Here is a 26,414-nt window from a genome sequence, read left to right as displayed (position 1 = left end):
AAAAGTAATTGACTGTCTCCTTTTCTTCTGAGCACTACCAGCTCTCTCACTTGTATGCTTTCCAGTCATTCTAAAGTCAATTAAATACTGTACAAAATTGTTGTCAGTACACAGCACGATCAGTTGTGGATGCAACGTCAGCCAAACACCAACTAAGCGCTCTACGGCATGGGTGCTGTAGCCAAGCGACGGCCCAAGCCACGCCACTCTCTCGTATGGGACGGAAACGTTTCGGTATAGAAAATGCGCGTGTCATTTGAAACATTATGGTACCTACTGCGGAAGTCGTATGTGCAGGTGGTTGTTACGGACTGAGGCAGGTCGTAAGTGCGGGTGGTCGTAGGTCGAGTAAGTCGTTAGTTGGGGAGCTGTATATATATTTATACCTGTATACAGTATATATTATTTATTTATTTATTTAATTTGTTTATTTCCTTATTTATTTATAAATGTATCTGTATGCCTGCATTACTTATACTGTACAGTATACTGTATATGTAGTACAGTACATGCTGAACCAATGAAAAATTGTATGATGATTTTACTGAATGAATATCTTTTTATATATCTACAGTATCTTCATGCAAATGTGTATACCTGCATTAATTAGATGATCTGCACTAAGTTAAGGATGATATATCAAATGAAGATCATGGTAATGCCCATTTGGGGAGCATCAGTTGGCTTTGCTGATCTATTATTGATAGTGTGTTGAATATACGATAAAAAAATGCTCTTGTGAATATTTCTTACATATCATAACAAGAGGGTTTGAACCAGAAGCATGGGTATAAATGTGCCAATTACTAGAAGAGCTTCAATTTTCATATTCAAGACATATTTTCCTTCTGCATTCACATGCTGAAGGATGGGTTCTGTGTGCTCAGCTGACAAAGTGATGATTGTACCACACCCTGATGAAAAGGGCAGATTTCCTATCACCAATGGTAAAGAAGCTAATAGTGGTTCTCTGTGTCCTGAAATTCCAAATAAAAACTGCATTGAAGTTGGGGGACAGTTTATAGACTGTAGACTTCCAGAAAGTGGAAGATTAATTGTTGAGGCTCTGTTGAGGATTCAAGGTAAATTCTTGCTGTGCATGTACTGTACTGTAGTAGATACTGTATGTACTTGTTGTTTTGTTTGTTGCATGTCAGGACAATTTGGATTTGAGTGCATAAGTCTTATATGCTTTATTGATGATGCAAGCACTGATATGACTACTACTGTACTTAATGAAGAGACATTCAGGTTTGTAAAAAAAAAATGTGCAAATTTGCTGCTAGAATACTTTAGATAGTACAGTACCTCCTTTGAATTTATATTGACATCAGAGTACAATAATATGTGTTACAACTATTGTTAAGTGAATAAACTTAACCCTTTCACTGTGCTGATGCCACTTTTAATATTTTATTCGGCGAGTGTCAGACGATTTTGTTCAGCATAGGGAGGATCCCGTACACAAGGGGTTAGTAGAATATCTTCCCTAACCACTTCACGATGGGGATGCCTCTTTCAGCATTTTATTGGCTAACACCAGACAATTTTATTCAGCACAGGGAAAACCCTGCATACAATGGGTTAATTAAATTAATGAAACCACTGTATGCTGTATCACTTTGTGAAGATCTGTTCTTATATCATCATTATCATCACCGTTTTATGGCCTTTTCCCATGCTTATGTGGGTTAGCCACGATTACCTGATGATAACTCTTCAGGCTGTACATTCTCTTGCAGCCTTTCTTGTCAGGTTCTTATCTTTGAAGTTATTGCTTACAACTTTTCCACGTGTCATTCTTGGCCTACCCCTTCACTCTCCTCCTTTCCTCATTCAAACTCGTGCCTGAAACATCTCAGCCTACCCCTACACAAAACTTCACCAATATATTCAATACACAGCTGCCCCTTTGGGTCTGAACAGGGCTTATTGTCTTTTAATGCCACATTACACATCCATCTCCCCATTCTCACTTCAGCTTATTTGAGCCTCTGTACAGTCACGAGCCATAATAACGAGGACACCTTGCTGGACGACAGCACACTGCGATGGTTACACACACCAACACAAATGGTTGAACAGGCTAACCTATAGTTTGACAAATATTTCCACGAGTTCCATCTCGGAACCATGCACAGAGCTAGGGAAGCTAGTAACACTCGATAGGAATATTAGACTGATAATATTGATATTGAATATGATACTGATAATTATACAGGTGCAATTTATGCTCTTATTAGTTAGCAGTGGATTGTCAATTCGGTATTACCATTAATGTCTCAAGAAAATTATTAAACAAAGGAGAACTAAGTAAAACATCAATAATATATAATTTAAGTCATATTAACAACTAATATGTCATTTAAAGCTGGTGCTGGAAATAATATCACAATGTAGTGATTAGTGTGGTGTGGTGGTGTTTGTAGTGAGTGTGAAGTTGGTGTCTATGTGAAATGTTATATGGAGATGTTATATGAACTTATACAAGAGTTTATTAGAGAGTTGTCCTCTTAATACTGAGTGGAAACAAATTCTACCTTTTGATGTGTCAACATGTGAACCACTCATGAATATCCCTTATTATGGAATGGTAAAGTGATGATGTTAAATTTTTTTCGGAAATCTGTTTAGTGGATTAACTTTTCAGAGACTAATCAATACTGTAAATAGATCTCCAGAAAATGTGAGGTCAGTAGAGTGGTTGACCAAGATATGGGCCATGAAAGGTTGAAACAATTCTATACAAACCCCTTTAGTTTATGCCTGGCTCAAACCATTTTGAACCAATGCTGAAGTCAAAGACTTTGTATGGGAAATTTGTGGAATGCTAAAATCGGTTATATTCACTTCTAAGTTTTGTGAAGATATGAAATTTTGCATATATTAATAGAGCAGGACCCTTTATTTGATCAGAAGGTTTACAGAACAAAAATATGAAATTTGAAGAATTATGATGTCCTACTATGCCACTCTAATTCATTGCTGGCCATAGTATAATGATACCCCCATAGCTGTTTTGCAGCTCAATACCTTATCCACTTTATAATATACTGGGTGTCATCACAAAATGTAAATACATACAGTAACAAAATGTAAACACATACAGTACTGTATTATATTCTTCAACAACACCCTGCCTACCCACCTCCTCTCTCTTCTCTTCTCTCTCTCTCTCTCTCTCTCTCTCTCTCTCTCTCTCTCTCTCTCTCTCTCTCTCTCTCTCTCTCTCTCTCTCTCTCTCTCTCTCTCTCTCTCTCTCTCTCTCCTCTCTCTCTCTCTCTCTCTCTCTCTCTCTCTCTCTCCTCTCTCTCTCTCTCTCTCTCTCTCTCTCTCTCTCTCTCTCTCTCTCTCTCTCTCTCTCTCTCTCTCTCTCTCTCTCTCTCTCTCTCTTCTCTCTCTCTCTCTCTCTCTCTCTCTCTCTCTCTCTCTCTCTCTCTCTCTCTCTCTCTCTCCTCTCTCTCTCTCTCTCTCTCTCTCTCTCTCTCTCTCTCTCTCTCTCTCTCTCTCTCTCTCTCTCTCTCTCTCTCTCTCTCTCTCTCTCTCTCTCTCTCTCTCTCTCTCTCTCTCTCTCTCTCTCTCTCTCTCTCTCTCTCTCTCTCTCTCTCTCTCTCTCTCTCTCTCTCTCTCTCTCTCTCTCTCTCTCTCTCTCTCTCTCTCTCTCTCTCTCTCTCTCTCTCTCTCTCTCTCTCTCTCTCTCTCTCTCTCTCTCTCTCTCTCTCTCTCTCTCTCTCTCTCTCTCTCTCTCTCTCTCTCTCTCTCTCTCTCTCTCTCTCTCTCTCTCTCTCTCTCTCTCCTCTCTCTCTCTCTCTCTCTCTCTCTCTCTCTCTCTCTCTCTCTCTCTCTCTCTCTCTCTCTCTCTCCTCTCTCTCTCTCTCTCCTCTCTCTCTCTCTCTCTCTCTCTCTCTCCTCTCTCTCTCTCTCTCTCTCTCTCTCTCTCTCTCTCTCTCTCTCTCTCTCTCTCTCTCTCTCTCTCTCTCTCTCTCTCTCTCATATTAATTGGCAAATTAAATGTATGAATACAGATTACTCTTCATATATTCAATTACAGTATCCATATTGCAAGAAAGTAAATGATGAGAATTTTAGACTCTCAAGTAGCTGGCTGAGTGATTGAGTTTTAGGAGCAAGTTATGTGGTGTTTTTAAGAGAGAGGTGAAAGAAAGTTTGTAGAAAGAGAATTTTTTTTTCTAAAAAAAAACCAGTTTTTGTGATACTGTATAGTCCAGAATGTTACGCCTAGCTTATACCTAGGTATGTTAATGCCTAGCAATAACTTGCCAGGCCAACATACAGACTATGAAAACATCTTATAATTACTAAATAATTAATATTAAAAGGACACGTCTGTACATGGCATTTAATTGCAATTCTCAAAACCCCATTGTGAATGTTAGAGAATAATGAAATAACTAGGCATACTGGTAGTAAAATAAACTGCATTATTTTACCAAATTTTCATTACTATCTATGAAAAGATGTTGAAAATGGTGAGAGAAAAAATATTAGCTTTGCGGTTGTTGCTTTTAAATTAAAGCATCTGCCTTTTTTCGTAACCTTGAATTTTAGTAAACCAAAACTCTCCCATTCGTTGTATGATTTTTTTTATTCCCCCAGATCATAACCCCCAATAATAAATGGGTTCTACCATTTGATATGCAATATCACAACAAGTGTCATTAACTCGTCAAAAAAGTGAAAGTGCTAATTTAAGTTTTTTTATTGCTTTTGTATTACAAGATATAAGAATAACATGCTGTTCCATGTCTGGCATGAAAATTCCTTTGAAATGTTGGCAGCTAATGGAAATTTGTGTTTTTTATGAAAATTTTTGAAAGAAGCCTAATAAACTCAAAGTGTTTGTTATTGATGTTTATTTGATATTATGCCCTTGTTTCTTTATTTATTTTATGTTCTATATGTATTGAGTAAAACAAGTGTTAAAATCTGACGGCCGTGACCACCACGATACCCGTATCCTCCCGATTTACATTATTTCTTATGGGAGAAATTGCTCCGCTATTCGCAATTTCGATATTCGCAACGAATTTCATGCCCGTTACCTTTGCGATAAGTGAGGCAACCCTGTACTACTTTATTTCAATAAACATGTCAAATTTGCATATACGTACATACTGTATTCATTCATTTTGTTGACAATAAAGAATCATTTACTAAACTTCTTTGCAAGGAAATGGCACAACTCTTCCTAACACTCATCTTCCATCTTGCACTCATGGCTCTGTAAAGGGAGATAAAACCATTTCAATCACATACCAGTGGCATATATAAAAAATACTGGTAGAAACTAAAGCAGCAGTAAAAATATGCTTTAGTTTTTGTACTACAGTATAAAATATTTGTTCTCCCATGCTCACATCAACACAGAAATGGGAAGCTAAAAACAATGGAAGTTCAAACAGTATTGCTTCTTTTATGTATATTTTTATATTAGATAGTTACACTGCCTATCTCCATATAATTAAACAAACTTACCTTAATTATTCGGATGATAGGCGATAAAATATCTCATATGACAGTTGTCAATAGATGGGCTCAGGTGCCAGGCATCATCTGTGACTGCATGTTTGTGTTGTGTTTGAGCCTTTTGCTGAAAGATGGCAGCACAACCCAGGGATTAGCAAAATATTTTGATGCCACGGATTACAGTCAATTTTAGCGGTGTAGCACAATAATAAAAAAATTTAGCAAAGTCGATTTGTACAGTGGAAGGGTTAATGAATAGATATCAGGGAATACCTTTAATGGGATTTCAGTATTATTCTAATTTTTATCCCAGGTTCTGTGTCTTCAAATAAAGTTTTCAGTAAGCTAATGTACAACTGGCAGAAGAGTTCAGCATGTACAGTAGAGGTGCAGTATTAAAAAAAGAAACATATACTCTACTGTACTGGTATATGATTTCATCATGGTGACTTTGTGTATGAATAAATGCATTTACACAGTTGTATTCTGTGTGTATCAATGAATGTATTTACACAATTGTATTCTGTTTGTTTTTTGTGTATTTTTTGTATTGCACTTAGCTTGTATATTCTTAGATGTGAATTGCACATGCATTGATGTTGCAGGAGTAGGTGGTCGCAGACCTGGAACCAATATAACAAATCATGTCTACAACAACCAGCCTTCTATTGGTACTAAAAATTCCATTTCTACTACTCAGCCAACCTCAGGATTCAATAAAGATAATGGAGATACCATCAACAAAGGTTAGTTGTGTGCATGATGTTTGTCTTGATAGTTACGTATTAGTACAGTATAATTACTCTGTATTACAAAATTAATTCATCTTTCTCATTTATTTTTAAGGTAATACTGTATTGTCATTATTTTAATTTGGTGGATGGACTTCTCAAAGAGTAAGCATTTATTAGAAAGGTAAAAAAAGTAGTGTTCTGGTATTGCCAATTCATTTGCATTTATGAGTTTGTCCCAAAGGGAGTTGCTCCACTTCCCTTGACAGAACTCTCCTTTGTAGGAATTGTATCCCCATCCTATTTTGGACGCATCCGTACAAACGACGAAGTCTGTTTGAGGGGGGAACCCAGTGAGATGAGCCGATTAGACTGTCCAAATTTGTCCACCATGACAGATGATTCTTGATCTGAATAGGAAGAGAAGAAGCAATATTTCTGTTTCTGTGAAGCAATTTTGACTCCAGATGAGGTAGTTGCTTCTTCCTTAACTTGCCCAAAGGAACTGCTATGGTGGCAAAATTCAACAGACCCAGTATTTTTTTTTTTTTAAATCGTGCCAGGCAACCTTTTGCTTTACACAGAAGGCTTCTACTTGGTTCATAACATCTGTTAATTTTGCTTCTGGTAGACTGGCTGACTGCTGATTGGTATCCCAATGGAGACCTAACCAATCCAATTTTTGACATGGTATGAGATTTGATTTGACCTGGTTTATCTTTAATCCTAGGTTTTGAAATAGTACTAGTGTATGCTGGGTCTCCCTTTGATAATCTTTGAAAGAGTTTCCCACGATCAGCCAATCGTCTAGATAAGCAAAAGTTCTTATGCCTTCCTTCGCATGGATCTCTCTAGGGATGTTTGCCAGTTTTGTAAACACTTTTTGTGCAATTTTCAGCCAAATGTCATCACTGTGAATTTATAACTTACATCCCCCACTGCGAACAATAGAAATCTTCTGTACGTGGGAGCAACAGGCACTTGATAATAGGCATCTTAAAACTTGTTTTGATAATGAACTTGTTCAGGACAGAAAGATCTAAAATCCACCTCAATTTGTCACTGCCTTTCTTGGGGACTGGGAATAGGCGAGACATGAAACATCTCTCTGACTGCAACAGTTCTATCACACCTCTGTTTAACAGTTGAATTACAAATTCTGTGAGTAAGGGGGTTGGTTTTTAACCCCATTTTGGTAACACTAGCGGAGGGCGCCTCAACCAAGTCCATGTGAGGCCTCCTTTGATTGTCTTGTAAGCCCATATGGAAGAAGTTCACCTAATTTCCCAACCCTCTAGATGACCCAGCTGTCTGTCTTCATTCAAAGGGAGTGGTCGCTGATGTGGTGGAATAATGTCTCCTTCCACTTCTGAACAAACGGCAACCCCTACTACGTCTTGAAATGTTTCCTCCTCTAAAGTTTCCTCTAGGTTGATAACTGAACCTAGCAGCTGTGCCTGTTCCCCCTGTTAGACCTCCCTCTTTTAAATTTCCGAAAGGTCTTAGGACTCCTGGGAACAGTAATATGAATAGCGTACTCAACATCTGATCTACTGTATACTTAACTAATGTTTGTTCATCAAACAAGGCAGGAGAAAGAGAGGAAGAACATAGCAATAAATAAGCACTACCACTTGAAGCATTCTTAGTGGCTTGCTTCCTTAGCTGAACCTTTAGTTTTAGGGCTTTCAACAACATTTCCAAAAATGAATTGTACAGGGAATATGGAATCCCTTGTTTAGCAGCAGCAAAACATGTGTCTACTTCCGAACTGTCCTCATAGTCCAGAGCAAACTTAGTCAATAACTGACACATAATAATTGCAGACCAAATATCTGCTGCCAACTTCCTAAATTTGAATTCTTCAAGCAATAGTGCAGAAGTAACTGGTTTCAAATTTATTTCATAACTTATATCAGCATATTTTGGAGACGACAAATACTGGGAAAGTTCATATAAGGAACTCTTTTTGTCATGAAATTGGAACTTCAAAAAACTAAACTTGTGAGGATTCCTATCTGTGGGAATGAATGTTAAGTCTTTCAATATATTAGCCCAGACTTCATCTATTTCAGAGATCATTTTGGGGCAAATATCAGGCCAAGAAATTGTAGTACTGTATCACCTTCTAAGAACAATGAATGATGACCGACAGTTGCTTGGTCTTCCTGTCTCTTTGTAAGTGCTGATAGCTCAGGAAGTTTAGAAACATTTTCATAAAATACCTTGAATCAGGAATCACAGTCTCAGATGTGGTGGAAAACAAAGACGGCTTAGATCTTACCAATGTTACCGAAGGCCTGTTTGGATCATCCTTACACTCAATGTTATTCATCAGCTGCTTGGCAGTCGACAGCAGCCTGTTTCCACTCATAGTAACCAACACTTTTGCCCCAGGTGGAAGTTGTTGCCAAAATGGGGACCTGATGAAGTCAGTCTCAACAGGTTCTCCCTGCTCTAGAGACTGAACACTAAGGTTAGAGCCAACTTCCTCAACCTGATCCTGGAATCCACTAAAATCAGACTGACTAGGTAGAAGTTCTTATAATCTTCTTATTGCCTCAGTAGCTAGAATATCCAATAGGGGGCAGGGAAAAAACACTTTTATTTGAGTTGCAGGCTGCACTTTTCAGGCATCGTTTGTATGGCTGTAACAAACACCTGTGCAAAATTTCATGCCATTTCATGCATACTTACCCTGCCGCATCGCGAACGACTTTTTGTCAACTTTTAGTGTATACCAAAAATTAGGTGTCATTTAATGTTTTCCAGGATAATGATAAATTTTACATGGGTGACATCGATTTAATTCACATGTTATTTTACAGGTACACCGTATAGAAAATCATTACAAGTTCATATTGAAATTCTTTTTTGTGCGGAACCTTGGCATCATTTTCCTAGACAATAATCTTTGCCTAATATATCCATCTCTCGATTCGTATCCCGTCACTTCAGTGCAAGCTTCAGTCATCACTTTTATGCCTCTCTCGACCGCCTGAGTGCTGTTTGGCCACTTGGGCACCACTAATGGTGTCTCAAGAATGTCATTAACCTGTAGATTTGACAGAGAAGCAATGTAAGGAGGCTCAGTCTTGAGTTCATTCCTCCAGTTAATCATGGAATGATAGTTTTTTGCTTGCCACTTTAGTTTCGGAGTCACCACCTTTCTCATGTTGACTACAGGAGGCACATCCTCATTCCCATCTCCATCTTTACCCTCCTCATCAGTATAGTTTAACAAATTCTCGTCAACAGCAGCATCAGAATCTTCCTCCTCCTCTTCAGATCTGCCAGTGCATTCTTCCTTTTGCTGATTCTCCTCTCTAATTTTTCTTATCATTGAGACAGCTTTTTCTCTAACAGTCATGTCCTCATCTGCACACATACCAAGAAGAAGTTGATCTGTGTGGGCGAAGTATGCATTTCTCTGGACAGCCTTCTTCACTATCGTCTCCTCCTCACTATTCAGGTGTTTCATATATAGCAGGGACTGGAATACGTTCCTTGAGCCGTGTGTTACGTAAGGGTGTATCTTGATGTAAAACCACATTGGAGCACTGAACTTTATTATTGTAATGACAATTCTTTTCAACTCATGGCTGGGTCTTGATGTTGCTACATACAGCCTGAGGATTCTACTCCATAAGGTGTTCCACCTTGACACACAGGGAGGACCTGGCTCAATAGCAGCCAAGTCATCTTCAACAACACCTGTGATAACTCCTTTACAAATCCTATACAGGTATTTCTGATCCCAGGACAGATCTTTCTCCACTTCATCATTAAACACAGGGAAATCAGGGAAACTGACTGGCTGGAAGGCGACAACTGGAAGCTCAGACAAAGACTCCTTGATCTGCTTTCCAATGGGACCACGCCAATGCTCAGGACCACTTGGTTTACCATCATAGTGATAAAAAACTGCGCGGAAAGGCAGCTCATTTCCGTGAAGCTGACATATGAAATAATGGAGCGGGTGACCAAGTAACATTTCAAGATGATGAATGACTCCATTTTCTGATCCTACATTTACATTGGTTCCATCACAACCAACACACACAATGGGCTGCTGGGTTAGATTTTTCTCCAACAGAAACTCGTGAATAGTTTTGGCAATCTGCTTTCCGTGTCCAGTCTGTGGAGTCACATGTGTGAGATATTCATTGCCAGGCTCAACTATGATGACATAATGAACTTTCACCATCATCCTCGAACTCCATTTCTCGGTCTTCTCATTCTTTATCATCACACGAGTGGCGGTCTTCTTACCATCAAAATAGAGTGACGTCAAATTATCTAAACTTGCCATCTCAATTTCTTGCCTCTTAAATCGGTATTTTTGTCTCGCATCCCGCAGCTTATGTGGTCCAATAACCTGACTCTTGTCATCCTTTGTGATAATGCCATAGTCAGTTAAGGTGGCAGTAGCAATGGCAGCTCCAGCATAATCACTAATCAAGTATCGGTCACAAGCGGCAGCCAGTGTAGGGAGTCTTGTCCGGTTCTGTGAACTGGTGTCTGTCAGAGCCCTTGGATCAGGGACAAAATCAGCATCAGTATTGACGAGAGGAATATCTCTTGAATCATCTGAATTATCCTCAACATAAGGAATATCTCCAGCTACTTAAATGAAATAAGAGATATGAAAAAAAAGTTGATAAACACTGAACAGAACATTGCACCGCCACAGCGGCTGTTTGGCTAGTACTGTAGGTAAATTTAAAAATTTCAGTAGAAAATGCGGCAGACTAAACCTCGACATATCCGCTTCAAATTTGGCATGGAGTCTTAGATATGTATAAGGAACAATGCCTGAAGAGTGCAGCTTTGAGCACAATTTCACTGCCCCCTAATATCCAATAACCTACTTTTCTTAGGAGAAGCAGTTGGTCTAATCGGGGATTAAGTCTCTTACCTATCACCCATAATTCTAAACTTTCTGCCAACTTGGGATCTTTCCAGTGTTTACATTTAGAAATTTACTCTGCAAGGCTTTGGTCCATCTATTTTTAATTTGGATCTGCAATAATTCTTTCTTATCTCCTGCAGCTTGATTAATTAAAAAAATTTGATCATAACAAACTGCACAATTCAATGGTGAAAACAGGTTGTCGGAGACACAGCTGCTATGAATTATGCAAGCCAAATGAGGATCTAACTTGGTAAACCAAGTGGCTCTACATCCTTGATAATCACATGTAGTACGGTCCCCTTGGGTCCTGGGTGAAATACTACTACTGAATTCACATCCTCTACTGATGGACATTTCCTTGTATGTAGTGTATGAGCTGAACTTTCCAGTCCTTGTAGCTCCTCACTCAACACTACTTCCCCAGGGACAGTTCCATGGTCTCCTCCATCATTTAGCAGTCCAGACAACTGTCCTTCATCCTCCAGTTGTACATCACTCATCTAAACTAGGAGGAACACTATGAGTCACATTGTATCATCATAATAATACAAGGGAGACAACATTTTCTCCCAAACATAATCAATATGACTCTTAACTGATATTTTAGTAAGTTATTTAATTAACATCTCTTTTTGTTATATAAGTCACCAGTGTGACAATCATAAACAACTAACTAACTCACTATATCATACACCTCTCCAAAAATCCGGACTGCTTGGGGATTGGGTTGGTCCAGATTTTCCGGATTCTCAGGCAGTACTTTTAAAATTCAAATTTAAGGAGGAATAAAGAAGAGATGAACAGGTACGGCAATATCTAACTGTCTAATACCATGACGAGTCTTGAAATTCCTAAGCCATCCATCACTAAATGAGCACTCTGATTCAATGTTCATTTGCTACTTAAAAGACTTTGCTTTGGCAATAAGCATCGGCCCAGAAATTGCCATACCTTCTGAACGTTTTAACAAACACCATTCGTGCAACACTTCATCAAGATTTTCTAATTTTGGCCAATGTAAATTTTTTCTTTCAACAATTTTATTGTAAGGCTCAGAAGAAGCTATGAATTCTATAATTTTATTCTTTGCCTTTTTTTATATCATAAATTGTAGACTTTCCATTGTCGTATGTTTCCATTAGAACAGTTTTGCTCACACCATGTTCTAGTTTCTTAATTATTTCAAGTTTGTCACTCAATTTCAACGTGTTCTCCTTTCTCTTCACACAACGAAGTTTATCTACTTTAGGAGCCATTATTATGGGCTTGTACTCTGTAAATGGGAAGAGTAGGACTCAAAATTACATACGTTGTCACAGTTTGATTGATCGTTTTAAAGTGGCGACTGCGTGGTTGCTTGTTGTCGCTGTGCAGCTGTGGCGCTCATGCATGCGCAAATACACACAAAAGCCCGCTAAATTTAAAAAGTTTGAGTTTGAAAACTCTGGATTCTCAGGTGGTCCGAATTTCTGGCATCTGGATTTTTGGGCTTATACTGTCTATATATATTCTTTTAGTGAAGACGAGCCCGGAAGGGCGAAAAACAACGTCATTCACTAAGTGACTTGAAAGCAGAGGATATTAGGCACTAACGATCTATCGTCTTCCTAATAGAAGACGAGCTGTGGTCGCCATGCTGACCAGACTGTAAAAAAAATTGTCCCAAACACAATATCTGAAAGACATAAACAAAATAAAAGTCACTCGATTTCCTTACCAGGCAAGAAGATGACGTTAGCAATGCGTGTGATGGATGGTGCGGTAGGGGGTTTGAGAATTGCAATTGAATGCCAGGTAGCGACGTGTCTTCCTAATATTACTTATTAAGTAATTATTAGATGTTTTAATAGTCTGTATGTTGGCCTGGCGAGTTATTGCTAGGCATTAACATACCTAGGTATAAAGCTAGACGTCGCATTCTGGATTGAAAAAAAAAATCATCATCTATGTTTTCTCCTAGCCAACCAAATCTTAATATCAAACATCAAGAATTTCATTATCTCCTTAATTTTCTCAACACATAGGTGTTTAGGGAAATGAAAATGCATCAGACATTGTTTGCATGTCAGTAGAAACCAGTTTTATGCTGCTAGTTAGTCTACATTTTCTCATAGAATTGTCACTTGTCAAGACCATCCTGCCCGGAGTTCTTGGTCAGCCAACTATATACAGTAACTGAGTGAAACAGTTTGATTGACCCCTGAAATCAGCACGGCAATCCAGAGCTGGTGGGAAGTGTTTTTTGAATGTTGCAGACATATCAACTACTGCATCTAATCTCCCTTGGTTATTGGCTTTGCTAGAAAAGGAAATTTCAGGATCATAATTCTATTTAGAACCTTAGATAATTTACTGGTTTATAACCTATTCTCAGCTTCATGTAAATTTTCAGGAAAGCCTAAGAGAGCAGCATGGGATCTTAAGGGACGTCTACAAGACATGGAACAGTTGATGAAGTCCTCGACAGTTGAACGTGAAAACTTTCTTGCCAAGCTTACAGATTATGACTCTCGGATTGAGAATCTGGAATTGGAGAAGCAGAACCTTAATCAAAATCTGCAGAAGACACAGACAGTTTCCCAAGCAAACCAAGAGGAGGTTGATAGATTAAAAGATAACTTAAGGTATGTAATTAATGCTTTAAAAAATATTAAATAAGGATCACCTGAAGATTAACCCACAGCTTGTTTCACCTTAAAATTAACCCACAGCTTGTTTCACCTTAAGATTAACCAACCTAATTTTAATTTATCTACCCTTTGTATCATTCTTCTTCATCATCATCATCATCATCATCGTTTTATAATCATTTTCCATGCTTGCATTAGTTAGACACAGCTACTTGATGGCAGCTTTCCATGCTACATGGTCTATTGCAGTCTCTTGTACAGGGATGTGATTTCTCCGTTTTTACCCATCGTTTTAAGCAACCCATATGAATCGCGTAGATCCGTTGTGAAATTTTTTTGGAGGAGGGGTGGTATGACCATGACGAGAGAATTGTTTAACAATAAATAACAATAATTGACCCTCAAGGTTTGATGGGTCAGTTTACTGACTGCCGGGCAAGGACGATGAGCCATTATACTGAGTATAGTGGCCGCACTCTACATGATCATTCATTACATCATATACCGTTTTTCTCATTGGCTGAGTATTGCTTGTTTTGCCTTCCATTATTCAATTATTTAGTATTTGATTGACCAAAGATCAATGGCGTCATACAACGCCACTATTAGAAGCATTATAATATGCCCCTTCACCCTATCCACTTGATCCACCCTGGTGGCAGGGGAGGGGCTTAGCATTTTTCAATATAATTTAGCTTCTATAATCTTTATACATTTTCTGAACACAATTTATTCCAAAACCCATGACATATTTCATAGTTGTACAGGCAACTCAGTAGGGCATGTTTGTGTCCCCCAGGAGGTCAGGGTTGTAGGACTTGTGTGTTTCCCCCAGGAGGTCAGAGCTGTAGGGCATATTTGTGTGTGTCCTCCAGGAGGTCAAGCTTGTAGGGCATGTGTATGTGTGTTTCCCCCAGGAGGTCAGGGCTGTAGGGCATGTTTGTGTGTGTCCTCCAGGAGGTCAGGGCTGTACGGCATGTGTATGTGTGTTTCCCCCAGGAGGTCAGGGCTGTAGGGCATGTTTGTGTGTGTCCTCCAGGAGGTCAGGGCTGTAGGGCATGTTTGTGTGTGTCCTCCAGGAGGTCAGGGCTGTATGTGTTTTCAGGAGGTCAGGGCTGTAGGCATGTTTGTGTGTGTCCTCCAGGAGGTCAGGGCTGTCGGCATGTGTATGTGTGTTTCCAGGAGGTCAGGGCCAGGGCATGTTTTGTGTGTGTCCCAGGAGGTCAGGGCTGTGCAGGGCATGTTTGTGTGTGTCCCCCAGGGGTCAAGGTTGTAGGGCATGTTTGTGTGTGTCCTCCAGGGGCCAGGGGGGTCAGGGCTGTAGGGCATGTTTGTGTGTGTCCCCAAGGGGTCAGGGCTGTAGGGCATGTTTGTGTGTGTCCCCCAAGGGGTCAGGGCTGTAGGGCATGTGTATGTGTTTCCCCCAGGAGGTCAGGGCTTTAGGGCATGTTTGTGTGTTTCCCTCAGGAGTTCAGGGCTGTAGGGCATGTGTGTGTGTGTGTGTGTGTGTCCTCCAGGGGATCAGGGCTGTAAATAATAAGAATAATAATTAACGGTTTATTGAAAAAATTCTGCAGCCCGAAGGCTGAAAATATACATTGGACATAAATGACTTATTACATACATTGGTGGTTTAACAAAAGCCTTCATTAGAGAAAGGTAAAGGAACATACAGTGAACATACAGATTAATGTAGGTGTTGAACAGCAAAAACGTAGTGTAGTAACTCCCTCCCAGATGGTGTTAGGAGGGGCCTCACGTGGTGTAGTAATTCCCTCAGATGGTGCTATGAGGGGCCTCACGTGGTGTAGTAATTCCCTCGCAGATGGTGTTATGAGGGGCCTCACGTGGTGTAGTAATTCCCTCACAGATGGTGTTATGAGGGACCTCACGTGGTGTAGTAATTACCTCACAGATGGTGTTATGAGGGACCTCACGTGGTGTAGTAATTACCTCACAGATGGTGTTATGAGGGGCAGACGTGGTGTAGTAATTACCTCACAGATGGTGTTATGAGGGACCTCACGTGGTGTAGTAATTCCCTCACAGATGGTGTTATGAGGGGCCTGACGTGGTGTAGTAATTCCCTCACAGATGGTGTTATGAGGGACCTCACGTGGTGTAGTAATTCCCTCACAGATGGTGTTATGAGGGGCCTGACGTGGTGTAGTAATTCCCTCACAGATGGTGTTATGAGGGACACGTGGTGTAGTAATTCCCTCACAGATGGTGTTATATGAGTGAGGTTTGGTCTTAGGCCTTCCTATCGTAGATGGATTAACACATCGCTGGTTCTTGTTGGGTCTCACGGGCCGTTATCACTGGGTACCTGGGACCTCACTGTGTGAAGGTTAACTTGGGTACGACTGTTACTGTTGAGTTGTTCTCACTGACTTAAGCACTGTTCACCACTGTTTAACACTGGTTCCGTTCCTGTCCTAAATGAAATTGTAACTTCTGGCGAGAACTTGTTGATATTCCGGTGGGGAGGAGGGTTCAGGGGAGGGGGTTGGTATGGGCCAACTTAACAGTTGACCTGGCTGCTCCGAGAGGAGCGCCAAGTACGTCTTGACCCTTCGGTGGTCAAGGATGTAGTGTAGGGCTGTAAGGCATGTGTGTGTGTGTGTGTGTCCCCCAGGAGGTCAAGGATGTAGGGCATGTTTGTGTGGCCTCCAGGGGGTCAGGGCTGTAGGGCATGTTTGTCTGTGTTCCCCAGGGGATCAGGGTTGTAGGACATGTTTGTGTGTGTCCCCCAAGGGGTCAGGGCTGTAGGGCGTGTGTGTGTCCCCTGGGAGGTCAAGGCTGTAGGGCATGTTTGTGTGTGTCCCCCAGGGGATCAGGGCTGTAAGGCATGTTTGTGTGTGTCCCCCAAGGGGTCAGGGCTGTAGGCATGTTTGTGTGTGTCTCTCCAGGAGGTCAAGGTTGTAGGGCAGGTATGTGTGTTTCCAGTGTCAGGCTGTAGGGCTTTGTGTGTACCCTAGATCAGGGCTGTAAGGCATGTTTGTGTGTGTCTCCAGGAGGTTAAGGCTGTAGGGCATGTTTGTGTGTCTCGGGAGGCCAGGGCTGTAGGGCATGTTTGTGTGCCCCCAGGGGGGCTGTAGGGCATGTTTGTGTGTGTCCCCCAGGGATCAGGGCTGTAGGGCATGTTTGTGTGTGTCCCCAGGGCTGTAGGGCATCAGGGGGGTCAGGGCTGGGCTATGTTTGTGTGCTCCCCAGGGTTCAGGGCTGTAGGGCATGTTTGTGGTGTCCCCTGTCAGGCTGTAGGGCATGTTTGTGTGTCCCAGGAGGTCAGGCTGTAGGGCATGTTTGTGTTTGTACCCCAGGAATGTCAGGGCTGTAGGGTGTTGTGTGTGTACCCCAGGAGGTCAGGCTGTAGGGCATGTGTATGTGGTTTCCAGGAGGTCAGGGCTGTAGGGCATGTTTGTGTGTGTCCCCAGGAGGTCAGGGCTGTAGGGCATGCTTGTGTGTCCTGGAGGTCAGGGCTGTAGGGCATGTTTGTGTGTCTCCCAGGAGGTCAGGCTGTAGGGCATGTTTGTGTGTGTTTTTGTGTGTGTCTCCCAGGATCAGGGCTGTAAAGCAACAGGTGTGTCTTCCAGGGTCAGGGCTAGGGCATATTTGTGTGTACCCCAGGAGGTCAAGGTTGTAGGGCATGTTTGTGTGTGTACCCCAGGAGGTCAAGGTTTTAGGGCATGTTTGTGTGTGTACCCCAGGAGGTCAAGGTTTTAGGGCATGTTTGTGTGTGTCCTCCAGGAGGTCAAGGTTGTAGGGCATGTTTATGTGTGTACTCCAGGAGGTCAAGGTTTTAGGGCATGTTTGTGTGTGTCCTCCAGGAGGTCAAGGTTGTAGGGCATGTTTGTGTGTGTACCCCAGGAGGGGGACCCTATGATGTTTAGGAACATAAAACTCTCCAGCAGTAGGTATAGAAGCATGTTACAGCAGAATCGATCCATGGCAGTTGCTGTCGAGGAATTGATCTCTCGCTTTTTTTCTACCAATAGTGGTGTCCCACAAGGTTCTGTTCTTTCACCTACTTTCTTCATTCTTTTTATCAATGATTCACTTTACACTAGGACTAATTCTATCCATTCTTACGCTGATGATTCTACTCTTCACTTTTCTTCACATTTTCCTTCTTCCTAATTATCAAACTAGATCTGTTTCTAGAGCTGATATCATTTCATATATCAATGCGGATCTGTGCAGCATCTTCAAATGGGGAGGTAGAAACTTGGTTAAATTCAATAGTAATAAAACATTATTTACCAATAAAATTTTCCAAAATAGAAGATCTCCCACCAATCACATTTCAGGATGAAATCATTCTGTCAAATTCTAAAACAGATATGCTAGGCCTCACCATTTCCTCTAAAATGTCATGGAAGCCACACATCCACAACATTACTAAAGCTGCCTCCCGAAAGCCGGGAATGCTGTACAGATGCCGTAGCTACTTCACTCCTGAGCAGTTGCTTCAAGTTTATAAGGGATCCATTCATTCTAACTTGGAGTACTGCTCTCATATCTGGGGTGACTCTTCTTCTGTCCAACTGTTTGGTAGGGTGGAATCAAAGGCATTTTGTCTTATTAACTCTTCTCCTCTAGTTGATAATCTCTCTTCCCTTTCTCTTCGCCATAATGTTGCTTCACTCTCTGTTTTACAGGTACTTTAACGGGCAATGTTCGGTGGATTTGACATCCTGTGTTCCGCCGGCAAGGCCGTGGGCTCATAACACTCATCTTGCCCGCGGTATCCACTGTTTCTGTGTGGATGTTGGTCACACTAGAATAACCCGTTATAGCACATCCTTCTTTCCTCACACAGCCAAACTGTAGAATGCTCTACCTTCTTCTGTGTTTTCAGACTCTTACAATCTGTCTCTCTTCAAAAAGCTGGTTTTGCGGCATATTTGTTGTGTAGGTTAATGCTGTATAGTCTTTTTCTCTTCTATTTTTAATTTCTTTTTACTCCTATTTTTTTGCCCCCTAGGCCCCGTTGTGGGTCGATGACCTGTGCCTGGGTGGGCTATTCCCCCCCCCAAAAAAAAGTGTGGGGAAATGGCTGAAAACCCAAGGAAGAGCAGAGAGGCCATTCAGCAACAAAACAGAAGTGTTAAGTCTCCCTGAAGAAACTAGTTGATGGGAAAGAAAATTAAATATTTTTTGGGTATATATCATGGAACATGCTTATTTTTCTTATTTTATTATTACATATGCTATTCAAACCCCAGTTGCTGGTGCATTAGAGATAAATCTCTTTGGTAATATTAAATTTTGAATTCTCACACAATACAGTGCAAAAAAAAAGCCTTTTTTTTTTCTAAAAAACAATTTTTGTGATATAGTCGAGAATGCGACGTCTAGCTTTATACCTAGGTATGTTAATGCCTAGCAATAACTCGCCAGGCCAACATACAGACTATTAAAACATCTAATAATTACTTAATAAGTAATATTAGGAGGACACTTCGCTACCTAGCATTTAATTGCAATTCTCAAAATCCCCATCCTCACCCTCCATCACACGCATTGCTATCGTCATCTCTTGCTCTAGAGCGAGCAGTAAACAAATGTCAACTCTCGAGGGGTGGAGATGGGTGGGACGTCGACGTCGCATTCTGGACTACAGTCATGCGCCGGTTAACGTCCTAGATACGTTCTTGGAAACGTGACGTTAACCGAAATGGACGTTGTCCGATCTTCACATAAACTTTGTATTTATACTTACGTGTATGTGGAATACTATATATGCACATATACACTTTTACTCTTAAATCACTACTGTAATGTGATACAGGCGATTAATTTTTATCTCTTGTGCAAAATACATGACTTTTATATTGAAATTATTCACTGTTTTACAAGGATTCCAGCAACGCTGGGCAGTTGGGGGAGAGGGAGGGAGCGAGCGAGGGGGCGTGGGGGGAGGGGAGGTAGTACAGTTGGCACAGGCGCAAGGTCTAACGCATGTACCTGTATATTTATCAGTTTTTAAGTGACTAAGCTTCTCTCTTATAAAAAGCCAGTGACATGACCTGGGTGAATATAATTAACATTGTTGGGATTCTTGTAAGATACTGATTAATTTGAATATAAACAAGCTATAATTTGCACTAGACATAACAATTTTAGTACCGTAATCAAATTAGTACGTGTGCACTCCAGCTTTGCACTAAGGTCATTTATTTCTTTTATGTTTCTTTTAGTATGGTGTGTGCATGTAAATGAATGAAAATAAATGAAGAAATTTATGTAAATCGACCCAAAAATGCAGTTGAAAAAATTTATATAAATGTGCTACAGTACTGTACACTAATGTACAACAACTTTTATCTCTTGAGCAAAATATATGACATTTATATTCAAATTATTGGCTGTCTTTCAGCAATGCAAATTATAATCTCCTAACTTTAGTCTGAGATATTATATAAGATAAAACTGTAAGCCTAAAACCCTGGCTGGGAGAGAGGTAAGGAGCCAGCCAGCCTGGGAGGGGGGGGGGTTGGGGTGATATGTTTGACAGTTTGAGCCGAAGGTCTCTGTGTGTTTATTTAGCAGTCCTACTAAGCTTCTCTCATTTTAAAATGCCAATGAAATGACCTGGGAGAATATAATTAACATTGCTGGGATTCTTGTAAGATACTGATTTCTCTGAATGCAAACATGCAGTAATTCGCACTGGACATTACAATTTTAGTACCGTAATCAAATTAGTACATGTGCACTCCAGCTTTGCACTAAGGTCATTTATTTCTTTTACGTTTATTTTAGTATGGTGTGTGCATATAAATGGATGAAAATAAATGAAGAAATTTATGTAAATCTACCCAAAAATACAGTTGAAAAAATTTATATTATAAATGTACTACAGTATTGTACACTAATGTACTACATTGTTCATATCTTGAGCAAAATATATGACGCTTATATTTAAATTAATCTCTGTCTTGCAAGGATTTCAGCAATGCAAATTATATTATCCTAACTTTAGTCTGAGATATTATATAAAATAAACATAAAGAAATCACCAATCTTTTGTCTGGGAACACAAGGAGGGAGGTAGCCAGGAGTGTGTGGGAAGAGGGGGGAGCAGGGGGGAGGGGGCGGGAGGTGAGGTGACAGAATGTCTGGTGTTCGTTTGTTTATTTATTTGAGATAAGATTTGAGAGTTGGCGCTGAAGGCCTGCCTGCGTGTTTATTTATCATTACTTAAGAGTGACTAAGTTCTTCTCATAATTTACCACCCAAATAACCTGGGTGAATATAACTTACATTGCTGGGATTCTTGTAAGATAGTAATTTATTTGAATACCTGTATAAACAAGCTATATTTGCAATAGACATAACAATTTTAGTACCTTAATCATTTAGTACATGTACAATACAGGTTTGCACTTAAGTCCATTGTTACTGTACAATATTGACAAAATTCACTAGATAACGTATGCCTGGCAGCACAATCGATAAGAATACGCGATGCATACATGACGTAAACGTGACTGTGCCCGCTCTAGGGCCATTTAGGTTCGCTACGTCCCATTATTTGAATGTTGTTGTTTTTTTTGTTTTTGTTTTTCAAATTAAATTTTAATTGTTTATTCCTTGATAGAGGAAGCGGGATCCTAGTGCTGTCACTTGGTACCCCTGTACCGTAACACCAGAAGCAACTGGTCAGTGTCACAAGTATATACAGTACAGTACAATCATCCCTTCGTTATCGCGCCTAATTGGGACCCTGCCGAGTGCATGATAACGAAAAACGCGATAACGAAAGTACAGACCCTATGGGATTTATTCTAATTGGTTCCAGGCACCCAAGACCCAACCCCAAGTTTCCCATTTTATGACCATTTAGACCCACTAAATATATATATAATGTTATGGTAAATATCATAAACACACATAGGCATGGCTAGGTTTATTACAAAGTGATAAAAAGGGTACCTCAATACTGTAGTCCACAAAACATGTAGCTATGCTTTTTTTAATTGGTCCCCCATCATACGAGTCCGTTTTCTCTCACATCAGGATGCCTGAGTCCTCTGTTTTCTCTCTTAATCTTAGAGTGCACCAGAGACTTCTCTATTCCTTAGTAATGACACAGAATTTGAAAGTGCAACCCCAATTGCAACTGGGGTTGCAATTGTTGAGGCAACTAGATATGTCTGATTACAGCAAATGTGTTATTGTCAATTTGTAGGTGAAAGATTTTATCCTCAATAGATGTAGGTTAACATTACACCTGGAGGCAAATGCTTAAAAAAAGCCTAAGGAAGGAAGCATATTCCTTTTAACACATAATTATCTGACCAGTATGGGGAGGATTGTAGGGTTTCGTGATATTATGTTGTCTAGCACTCAGGATGGATGGAAACTCTAAGGTGGTGGTTTTCTTATATAATATAAGTTATATGGTAGACAGTCTGGTGCTGGAGGTGCCGTGTGGTGAGGAGCTGCTCAGTAGACACGTTCGGTGAGTAGCGTGTTGAAGGAGGTAGATGTGCAGGAGCTTCGTTAGAGAAGATGTTGCCTGTTGCTGGCCTCCTGGTTGAATGAAAGCTGGACAGCGAGGAGCTTGCTTGGAGGAGGTGTTGCGTGTTCAGGAACGTAGAGTAGAATAAGAGAGCTGGTTGGTGAGGACGCTCAGAGAAGGACAGCTGGTGGGTCGCCATGCTCCCCGGCGGGAGTGAGGACCGCCAGGCAGGCGGAGGAGAAGCGAGGGCCGCCAGGCAGCGGCGGAGGAGGAGGTGTTGCGTGTTCAGGAACTGAGGCCAGAATGAATCTCAATGGAGAGACAGAGCTTATATACACAGCAGCCGGAAGTAAACCCGCCGGTTTCTCGACTCCGTTGCTTGGGAAGACGTAGCAGGTGGCTGGTTGCTAGGATACTGTGGCATCTGGTGTGCGATACGCAGTTGTAGGGGAGACGTCCACTACAGGATCATCGTGTCTCCGTCAGGGGGTCTTGGAGTGGTAGTCCAGCAGGTGTCATGGAATTTTTTTTTGGGGGGGTGGGGGGGTTGGAGCAGGGGGGCACGGACGTATATGCGATTGGATGTTGTTCGGTCGGACGTTAACAGGCGCATGACTGTATATCACAAAAACGTTTTTATAGAAAAAAAAAGCCTTTTTGTTCAATCCAGAATGCGACGTCTAGCTTTGATTACCCGAGCAGGAGGTAGAGAGGGAGGTGACATTGTGTATAAGGCTCCGTTAGCTTAGGTCCAGATTATAATTATAATTTTTTATTTATTTTTTATATTTTCAATATTAGGAACATTTACCGGATTGTAAAATGTTAATTTACATATCCCAATTCGGATACTCACTTTACTAACGATCTAGCGGCTTCATAATAGAAGACGCGCTGTGGTCGCCATGCTGACCAGACCGTATAAGAAATTGTCCCAAACACAATAACTGAGATACATAAACAAAATAAAAATCACTCGGTTTCCTCACTGTGCTAAGATGTATAAATACCGTATATAAAATCTTCGTGGCACTTAGTATTTCAGCTATTACAACACAAATTAGCGGAGCCTTCTTTGTGCATATTTACAGCTGATTCCCCAGGCAAGAAGATGACGGTAGCAATGCGTGTGATAGAGGGTGCAGGAGTGGGTTTTGAGAATTGCAATTAAATGCCAGGTAGCGACGTGTCCTCCTAATATTACGTATCAAGTAATTATTAGATGTTTTAATAGTCTGTATGTTGGCCTGGCGAGTTATTGCTAGGCATTAACTTACCTAGGTATAAAGCTAGACGTTGCATTCTAGATTGAACAAAAATATAAGATTCACATATAACCATTTGATTTTTCTCATTGTAGCCTAAATACAAGCTCTATTTAATGTTAGGCCTGCTGCTGGTGCCTAGCAATAATACTGTCAATGTGCAGGGAGATCTTTGATAGGCAAACACGCATGTTATCTTCAGTGTTTAACATTGACCTGTGTATAATTTTCAGTTGTCTTGGCTGAAAAGCCAGCCTCACACAAGTAGGTAGTGCAGAATGGTATTTACACCTTCACTGCTGCATCTTGACATACCTGGAACTCATCACCATACTGAATCCAAAATGTTCCAGTGGCATTTTACTGAAATGAGCTTTAAGCTTTTCATCAGATGATGAGTCAATGAGCTCTTCAAAGGGTTTGGATGATGAGGTGGATGGAAGTTTTGTCTCAGTGTTCTCAGTATAGGGTTTTCAGTTCACTAGTAGGAAGCAGCTTGCTCCTATGTTAGTTAAGGAAAATACCTGTTGAATTTGTCCAACATCTGTGGCAGGTGTAGTTACCTGGCGTTTGATGACACTGAAAATCATGTGTCTCTCTTTAATGAATACTTGCATCTATTCAAATTTGCATAGTAGTTCCTGCCGTTGCACGAATTTTCAACAATTTTAATTTTTTCTTTTGAATGTCTCAACTCATTTGTACTGGGTAATGCTGTACAGTATGTATTTATGCCCTACATCTTTTTGTTGGGCATGTTTACTTTATTGAATATGTTTGCAAGATAGCCGAGTTGAGCAAGCCATATCTCATCAGTAAAGAAGTCATCTAGATCAGGCTTCTTCTCCGAGAGGAATGTACACAGTTCCTTCCACAGGCTGAATAAGTGTGTGAGGATCTGCCCACAGGACAACCATTCTATCTCCATATATATAAGCAAGAAGTGGTAGTCAGCACCTACTTCCTCACAGAGTGCAGTGAACAATTTGGAGTTTGTGACTCATACTTTAACAAAGTTCACGATGGTTATGGCAGTGTTCATAACTTCGTGAGGCATTGGTTAAATGTCTTTTGCTATTGGTGTTTCTTGGTGCAAAACAGCACAGGGGACAACTTTTATTCTGTACACGACTCCCTTGTGCCTGCCAGTCATTGCCATGGCGCCATCTGTACATACATTTGATGCAATTTGTCCAGCTGATGCCTCATAAATCATCCTGCATTTCAAAAACTTCCTTGGCCATTGTTGTCGTCCTCATATCTTTGCAGAACAGAAAGTTCTCTCTTATCTTTTTCTCTCGCTTATAGCGCATATACAGAATGCCAGTAGATGTGACATTTTGGACACATCTGTCGGCTCATCCAATTGGATGGTGAATCATTGTCACGGACCTGTGCAGAGCACTGTATCCTTATGTCCTCAGACATATATGAGATATGGCAATCTACAGTTTCGCTTGATATCGGTATTTTGCCAGTGCCTTGGCTCTCTCCTCATATATTTCCCTGACAATATTGTTGCACGTGGGCATAATCAAAGTTTCCCCACTTGTGTGAGACATCTTTTGTTGACTTATTTATTGAGCCACATTATACGAAATTTTAACTAACTTTTATCCACAACATTAATGGCCTTCATTCCTGCTTGTGTACCACTTAGTTCTTTTGCCTTCTGTTCAATAATTACTCCTAGCTTATCCTTGTACTGGCCATGCTTTGTCTGAAAATGTCTTGTTAACTTGGAGGGATTCATACTCTCGTTGAACAGCACTTGAGAGCAAAGCACACACTGTGGTTGGGCAGTGCCTCTACTTTCTGGGCATACTACGAAGCCAAAGTTAAGGTACAGTGATATACCCGTTAGCCCGAACAATTGGTGCAGAACACTTCCGGGTAACGAGACTACTCCGTCAAAACCGGAAAAAAATCCCTCATCCCAGGGAATTTTCCGGGTAACGGAAAATTGTTCTCAGAATTTCCAGAAAATGCGCCTGATTTTCATCTCTCAAACCCAGAAAAACTCCCCCATCCCCAGAATTTTCCGTAATTTTCCGGGTATTGGGAAAATATTCTCAGAATTTTCCGGAAAATGTGCCCCTCTGAAAATAGTTCCCAAATTGGAAATGATTTTCCAATAAAATTTCAATTTCGGTTATCAGAGAGTTCCGAGTTTGGGGAATTCCGGCTAACGGAGATATTACAGTCGACCCTCGTTAATTCGGACTAATAGGGGGGGAAGGGTGTCCGTTTTAGCCGATTGTCCGAATTAACCGATTTAGGGGTTAATATTGCATTATATTTCAAAGTCATTGTTTTCGTCACAATTTTATCCCACTTTTCACTGTAATACGTACGTAATTTCAGCAAAATGTTACATTTCCGTGAATGTATTATATCAATCACAGTATGAATAGAATATCATTGTAATATAACAGTATTTTAACCGAAAACTATTAAAAAACGAATAACATCTCAAGAACATCGGAAGCTTAGGTAAAGTCTTTTGTTTTCGTCATGTATTTTATCCTATTTTACATTGAAATACATCACGTTTCAGCAAAACTACTATTTATTTCCGAGAATATATTCATTCAGGCGCAGTTTAGGTAAAATATACGTGTGATGTAACAGTTTTTTAACTGAAAACGATTCGAAAAACACGTACCCTCTAGCCCTGTTCAAGGAGAGGACTGGGAGAAGCTGTTTGGTGCTGCAGACGATGACAAGGAAAATGATTTGGATGGATTTTAATGAAAATATTCAGAAATATGGTATCGTAGTATTTATTCAAGTCAATTAGGATAGAATATTATTGTAATACAACAGTTTTTTAACTGAAAACCAATCGAAAAGCGATTACGGTAACATCTTTTGAACGAAAGAAAGCGAAAGTCATTGTTTTCGTCACGATTTTAT

General features: G+C 40.5%; 1 protein-coding gene across 4 annotated transcripts in view; it reads left to right on the top strand.

Moving 5' to 3' along the window:
- The window catches only part of LOC121880046 (kinesin-like protein KIFC1), a 141,763-nt gene that overhangs the window by 51,409 nt on the left and 63,940 nt on the right, over window positions 1-26,414 (top strand). Inside the window, exons 2-4 of one of the 4 annotated variants that reach the window (XM_042387048.1) lie at window positions 868-1,082; window positions 6,093-6,233; window positions 13,526-13,757. In XM_042387048.1, the coding sequence (XP_042242982.1) occupies window positions 869-1,082; window positions 6,093-6,233; window positions 13,526-13,757 (587 nt within the window). In that variant the 5' untranslated portion in view covers window position 868. Of the gene's footprint in view, window positions 1,083-6,092; window positions 6,234-13,525; window positions 13,758-26,414 lie in introns of all 4 variants that reach the window. The other 3 variants (XM_042387047.1, XM_042387045.1, XM_042387049.1) reach the window with 3 other exon arrangements.

The sequence above is a fragment of the Homarus americanus genome, unplaced genomic scaffold, assembly GCF_018991925.1.
Source record: "Homarus americanus isolate GMGI-L3 unplaced genomic scaffold, GMGI_Hamer_2.0 scaffold30108, whole genome shotgun sequence".
Lineage (NCBI taxonomy): Eukaryota > Metazoa > Arthropoda > Malacostraca > Decapoda > Nephropidae > Homarus > Homarus americanus.
This window is presented reverse-complemented; position numbering and strand designations above follow the sequence as displayed.